The sequence below is a fragment of the Carlito syrichta genome, unplaced genomic scaffold (assembly GCF_000164805.1).
Source record: "Carlito syrichta isolate Samal-C Ts95f unplaced genomic scaffold, Tarsius_syrichta-2.0.1 Scaffold305756, whole genome shotgun sequence".
Taxonomy (NCBI): domain Eukaryota; kingdom Metazoa; phylum Chordata; class Mammalia; order Primates; family Tarsiidae; genus Carlito; species Carlito syrichta.
Window position 1 is genome coordinate 889,820 of NW_007249852.1, and position 7,469 is coordinate 897,288.

Genomic DNA, 7,469 nt, shown 5'->3' on the forward strand with positions numbered 1-7,469 from the left:
GTTCCCAGCCACCGCAGCCTCAACCTGCTGGGCTCCGGCGATCCTTCCACCTCAGCCTTTCAAGTAGCTGGAACTACAAGTGCAAGTTACCACACCTGGCTAATTTTTTTGATTTATTGTAGAGACAAGGTCTCGCCAAGTTGCCTGGGTGGGTCTCGAACCCTCAGGCTCAGGCAATCATTTGCCTCAGTCTCCCAAAGTGCTAGGATTACAAGTTGAGCCATGGAGCCCAGCCAGATAAGTGTATTTCAACAAGATAAATGATTTCAGGTAGGCCTTCTTACAGCAAGATTAGATATAACTGTTTCTGGTGAGATCCATTATTACTATATCTAATTGAATAACTTACATACAAAAATAAAATACATAAATAAAAAATACATAAATACATAAATAAAATTAAAACATGCTAGTATAAAGAGGAAAATGGTGTCAGCATTAAGGGAAAGCAAAAATTTCTGTGAAAAGTAACCAAGCGTTTGGAAAAGAAGAATTTGGCTTTCTATCAGTAACTTGTTTTATGATAGGTCACTAGTAGGTAGGTATCACAGTAACTCTATCTGCATAGTGACAGACTTACTAGACAAGAGTTTATGCTGGAAAATGCAGCATTTCCTTAGGAAAAAATTCTTACTTCTAACAAGAACAAGATGCCTACAACCAAATTACTACTCGGGGCATGTTGTTTATAATTCTAGATCCCAAATAATAGCACTTAAGAGTGATTTTTGGTTTCTAATTCCCAATGTGTATTCACTGCTTCAACTAAAATACACAGAGAACCACACTCACTCTTCATAGAATGCTAACAATCTGAACTATAAAATTGGCTTGGGGGTAGTCTCTATCAAAATTTGGAGAGAAGAATTAAAATTTCTGCTAATAATAATCTCTGAACACACCGTTAACAAAAATATAAATATGTTTCATTTCCTCCATGGTTCTAAGAATAAAACTCATTTTCAGAGTGAATAACAAGCAAGGTTTCCCATGACAAAAGTCAGCAAAAAATAAAAAACTTCACAACTTGGAATCTATCAATAGCATACTATATATTCATCTACTGAATAAAAGTTACTTCCTATGGTTAGGAGAGCAATCAAATAAAACTTGAAAGGATCAAGCATAAATCTCAGCAGAAGTCTAAAGAATCTTGACAATCTTGCTATCATATTTGTGGGATTACCCAAGGCAATTCATACTGACTGGTGTTTATTTAGAGAGTACAGCAATAAAATGATTTCCAAATTACTGGGATCTCTGTATCCACCAGGGTAAAATCAAGAAGGTTGACACACAGGTTTTAAATTTCTTAACCTTATAACTCAATTCTTTAAAGGAAAAAAAAAAGTCTTCCCAAACTTCTTTCCATATACCAAATTCTGTATCTCCAACCAGATCTCCTTCTACATTTCAGACTTATATATCTAACTATCCACTTGAACATCTCACTTGGATTTCTACTTGCACATCTAATAGGTACTTGAAATTCAGTCCTGTTCAGACTTCCCCTCAAGACCTACCTCTTCCTTCACTCATGCCTATCACACGGATCCTCACCAGCCCTAGCAACTCATTTCTCTATTACTCTTTAAAATAGCAAAGCTTGGTATGTATCCTTGATTATTTTCCTTCTCTCATCCCCACAATCAATTAGCAAAGTCTGTTGGCTTTACATTCAAAAATACACCCAGAAACTGACCAGTTCTCCCCACTATAGCCTAGTCCAAGCCACTGGGAGTACTAAAATAACCTCCTAACTGGTCTTGCTGCCTCTGCCCATGCACAACCTAGTCTCATCAAAGCAGCCAGAATAATCAAGTCACAACTGAAATTTGCTATCACTTTTCTGCTCAAAAGCCCAAAGACACCTTCTCTCACCTGGAATCTGCTCTAATGGTATTCAATTTTATACAAGAGAGCCCTTAAACACCACCTAATTTCTGAAAAACTGCCAGTCTATTTTGACATAAATAAATGGAATGAAGCACACAAGCAATTAAGAAATGGTGATAAATTTGATGGTTTGAGATGGTTTTCTAAATCCACCATTTAATTCCCTCTTCTCCCAAATTCCAGTAAAAACTATGAGAGAAATATAAAATTGGAGAAAAATCTTCAAGACAGGACTAGCCTATTGGAAGGGTTGACCAACCCACAACTCAGCCTATCTGGGGCAAGCATCCCAAGGCTCAGGGCAAGGTGAGAGTGCATATGGTAAATCTCATTTCTGCAGGGCAGTGTGAAGGGTGCTAGCACACTGAAACACAGAACAAGAATATGCACAGAAAACACTGATATGGCTGGAACTTAGCAAGCAGAAGTGTGCCATATAGAGAAGTGGAACAGGGTCCCAGACAACTAAGGATAGAAAATAAATGTTTCGGAGTAAGACACAATCCCTGGACACAGAACTTGCTGCTAGACTCTTTCATTTCTATCATTATAGGCAACAGGCTGCTAATCTGGTAAAGGCAAGGAACACTGTATAACTATCATCTTATCCCCTTACACCACATAGTGTTGAAAATATTAAACAGTAACATAAACAATTTCTAAAAATACAATTAAAGTTTTAGTACTACTTTGTAATTAAAAAATAAAGCTACTGTTAAAAATTTGTAGCTGAAACGGGCTTAAAACATAGATGGTGCCTAGGATCTCTAGTTAAAAGGGTATGCAGGACTTTGAGTCCACTTTCTTTAGGAGAAGCAGGAAGAAAAGCCTTGGCAACATTCTTCTCTCTGATGGAACAGTATTTCCTATCTAACTGCCAACAGTCAGTTTGCTCTTCAGTCAGTCCCTCCTTATGGAGCTCTACAATCATGAATTTCTCTGTCTCTGCAGTATTATTCCCATCTGTTTACAGCAGCCCTACCAACTCATTTCTCAACTCCCCTTTAAAATAAGCAAATTTGAAGAGAACTACTTATTAAATTGTAAAAAATAAAATAAAATAAAATAAGCAAATTTTACAAATACAATTGTATTGCACTACTGACACTTTCTCACCTTCTAGATCCTCTCCAACTCAGAGTAATCGTGTTTCTGCCCCCTCATCAACATGCTGAAAATGTGTATCTAGGGCACCTCAGCTTACACGACCTATAGCAGTTGTTTACATAGTTGACTAATAAAACACTATGCTTTTTTTGACCAAGAAGTACTGTTTCCAAAGAACATGTGACTACTTCTTGTGAGGCGATAGTGTTCAGTAGGAAGGAATGACCCAGAGAATATAAAATGGTTATGATTATGAATAATGAGAGAACTGGGTCAAATAACCTGTACCTGCTGACCAGGAGCTATAACAAATGAAGAGAGAGAGTAAGACCTGCCACAATGAAAGGGTGGTTGTGTGGGGAAACCAGAAGAGATTAAGGAATGAACAGTTGCATGAGCTCATGCGTGAAAGTTCATTTTGCAATACCTGAGTGTGGAGAGTAGCAGCTGATTGCAAGAGCATATGAGCCTCACAGGTAATGCACATATGAATTACGACAGCTGCTGACCAGTTATTTTGAGAGAAACCTTTTTATGAATGTATTTATGTAGCTATTTATTTTTTCTTTCCTTCTGCCCTTGTACATTGAAAAGGGAAGCCTTTTTTAAATTACTGGGCCAGGCGCAGTAGTTCAGCCTGTAATCCCAGCACTTTGGAAGGCCGAGGCGAGAGGATTGCCTGAGCCCAGGAGTTCGAGACCAGCCTGGGCAACCTGGTGAGACCTAGTCTCTACAATAAATCATAAAAATTAGCTGAGTGAAGTGGAATGCACCTGTAGTTCCAGCTACTTGGAAGGTTGAGACGGAAGGATCACCTAAGCCCAGCAGGTGAACGCTGCGGTGGCTGTGAGCATGTCACTGCACTCCAGCCTGGGTGACAGGGTGAGATTCCAACTCAAAAAAAAAAGAAAGTACTGAATTGCAACTTTGAAAACTACCTTTAGGAAGAGTGCTTTTTCACAGTTTAAACTCCCTAAACTGTATATATACAATTAAAATGAAACAAGATCAGGTCCCAGATATTTTTGTAAAGAATCTAGTTACCATGCTATATTTCTCCCCCTTTCCCTATTTGTCTCTCCTGGCAAAATATGGCATATAGGGTAAAATATTAAGGGCCTCGTATTTAATAACATGATTATTCCTGACACTGTAATGCGTGATTCAGATGACAAGAAAGCATAAAACTCTTCTAATTAACTTTATCACAGTAGAAACTTAAAATACATTCAAAAGACATATACATTAATACATATTAACTACAAAATAATTACATCATCCTAGTTAATTTAATAGAAAAATCAATCTCTATACAATAAGTGCAAGATATCTGTTATAACATCATTTGTCTTCATATTTCTACCAACCCTGAAACATTTTCCATATAGTAATGAAACACACCTGGTTTCTGCCTCTGCGTTTTCCATAATTCCTTCTTACTAGAGCTTTATAATTTTCATTTTTCTTGGTTAAATAGTAATATAAAACACAATCAGGAACACTCTGTAAGGGAAAAAATTATTTTTGAAGATTCAATGAAATAAGGTTTTTTAAAAAATCAAATAATACTTTCAAAGAAACTTTCTGGTATTCTCAAATTACAAATTAAAGAGAAACATACATGTCTAGCACTTTAAGGCATATTTAGGTTCTAAAAATATTTATATTATATCTACTATTTTGATGAACAGTTACAGTTGTTATAATCCAAATTATGTTAACTATCAGCTACATCTAAGTACTTTCTTATTACCTACTAAATAAATTCCCTTTCTTACTGCATGTATGTAAATATTCAAAATGTCTCTGTAAATATTTTGTTCAGGCCAGGCTCAGTGGCTCAGTCTGTAATCCCAGCACTTTGGGAGGCCGAGGCGAGTGGATTGTCTGAGCCTGCGGGTTCAAGAACAGCCTGGGCAACTTGGCGAGACCTCATCTCTACAATAAATCCAAAATGAGCCAGGCATGGTAGCACATGCCTGTAGTTCTGTCTACTTGGAAGGCGGAGGGATTGCTGGAGCCCAGCAGGTCGACGCTGGTGTGGCCCTGAGTGTGTGTGCCACTGCACTCAAGCCTGGACGACAGACTGAGACTCCAACTCAAAAATATATATATATATTTTGTTTGGAAACATTAAAGCTAGAAAAATTCAGGGGAAGCCAAGACTGCCATTTTTATTCAAAATTTAATGAGGCTCAAAAAGAATTGTAATCTATGTATTTTTAGAGAACTATAAGATCAGGTCATCTTTCACTAATCATGAAAATGTGTTCTGTGATAGTATTTGTTATAATTGCAATTATCACTATATTAGTCAAATGAGTATCTATGTCTAAAGCCCCTTGCAAAATCAGTTCTACTTCTGTGTGTTAGAGCACAAAAATTTCAAAGTAACAACTGTTACAAACCTACAACATTTTCAGTGCAAACCATTTCTTACCTTCCTTTCCAAGTAGGATGCAATTAGTCCAAAATTTTTTGGATGCTGGATAAACCTGAGTAAAAATTAAGAAAAACACATGCACACACAAACATTTTAACAACTTAAACAGAAAAAGTTTAAGAAAAGAAATATTTGTACAGACTAATTCCCAGTGATTCCTAACTGCCTATCTAAGGAATAACTGCAGGATCACTGGAAGCTTTTAAAGGGCACAGATTTCTGGGCACTATCCAGCAGGAAATGATTGAATTGGTCTATGGTAAAGCACAGAAATGTGTACTTTATAAAAGCTCCCCAAAATGATTCAAACAGCACCCAAGTTTGGGAGCCACTCTTGACTCCACAATCCCAGTTCTTATCTGTTATCTATTTTCCCACTTATAAACTTATGGGAAAATCAATAATCTCTACTTTCCATGGGATCAAAATGGGGCCAATTTTTGTAGATACAAATTTATAAGTAAATGCCAAATACATTTTATTAACTTATAAAAACTTCTATTAGAGAAAAATTTAAAATTTAAATTACTTGTCCTTAAAAATCTCCTTCTCATGGTCAGTCCAAACATTCATAAACTGCCTATCTTTATAAACCTTCATAGGGTCCTCCATAAGCCCATTCATGTTAATGAACTTGACTCGTCTTTGTTCCGCATCAAACATCATAGGTGGAATCACAGAGAGCTGCCGCATTTGTTTCTCATTATTCTGTTAAAAAAAAAAACACACACAAACACACACACACACACACACACACACACACACAATTTCCTTAGAATAAAATTTAAACCTAGAAATTTAAAAAGAATCATAGACCAATGCTCTTAATTTACACTAAAACAACCACATGTGTAGTTTAATGACAACAGCAGTGTATATCAACAGCATTTAACATATAGCAAAGGTTCATATATCTAACAAATATTCACTGAATAAATTATAGAGGTAGAAACTATACATCTTTTTTTTATAACCCACTACTTTGAGAAAAGTTGTTTACTTAAACAAAGCTGATACTTAAGATAACAAAATTTTATTTTTTATTATTTAAGATAATAAAATTTTAGACCTAGAAGATACAAAGTAATGTTTAAGTTCATTGATGTAGTGACCTTAAATTTGTCATATAATCTCATTTTTAAGCCTCAATATCATTTTACACAAATCTTATCATCATTTTAGAGAATAAATAGAAAAATAAACAAACAGGCACCAATATCTCAAAGTCACCGATTTCAAATTCATTTAACTACTATTAAATACTTCTTACTAATTTTAATAATCTTTCCACTGAAAATGGAAAACTCTATTCTTAGAATTTAAGCTGGTTTCAACTAAAACTTTGTTGCATCCATATATTACTTTTCCTAAAGTTTAACTGAGGAAGTTTATAAGCACAAACTTCCCTCAAAAAACTTTTGCCATAATTGCATGTATTTAGCCAAATACCAGACAAGGTTTTTGCCTAAAAATTTTTCTCATAGAAGTGGATATTGCCCAATATTCCAGTCCTTACAAAGTCTCTAATTTCATGGGGGTACTCTCAATCAGTATGAACACCAAGTGTTTGAGACAGACACATTAGCTTGAAATCATCTCAATAGATGAACTTGTTTTAGATGCTCAATAGATGTTTGCTAATAAAATCAGTTGAAAAACAGGCAAAGAAATTTAAGAGATTTACTTGTCATTGCAGAGATTACAACTTTATATTCCATCCATATAAATTGTTATCATTTCAATCATACACTTTAGAGGTGATTTTAGAAGCAACATAGACTAAGTAGTTATTTATTAACATTATTTTAGTCAGAGTCTCACTCTGTTACCTAGGCTGGAGTTCAATGGCATCATGAGCACAGCTCATCACAGCCTCAACCTACTGAGCTGAGGCAATCCTCCCATCTCAGCCTACCGAGTAGCTGGGATAATAGTGCATACCACTACACTCAGTTTATTTTTTTTTAAATTTTTTGTAGAGACAAGGTCTCACTCTGTTGCCCAGGCTGGTCTCAAACTCCTA

At 35.7% G+C, this 7,469-nt stretch overlaps 1 protein-coding gene across 8 annotated transcripts in view; it reads right to left on the bottom strand.

Annotated features, from left to right (window-relative positions):
• The window catches only part of NCOR1 (nuclear receptor corepressor 1), a 147,778-nt gene that overhangs the window by 94,353 nt on the left and 45,956 nt on the right, over window positions 1-7,469 (bottom strand). For all 8 annotated transcript variants that reach the window (XM_021714775.1, XM_021714774.1, XM_021714772.1 and 5 more), the window contains 3 exons: window positions 5,976-6,154; window positions 5,444-5,498; window positions 4,405-4,506 (listed from right to left, as the gene is read on the bottom strand). In XM_021714775.1, coding sequence (XP_021570450.1) covers window positions 4,405-4,506; window positions 5,444-5,498; window positions 5,976-6,154 — 336 coding nt within the window. The remainder of the gene's footprint in view (window positions 1-4,404; window positions 4,507-5,443; window positions 5,499-5,975; window positions 6,155-7,469) is intronic.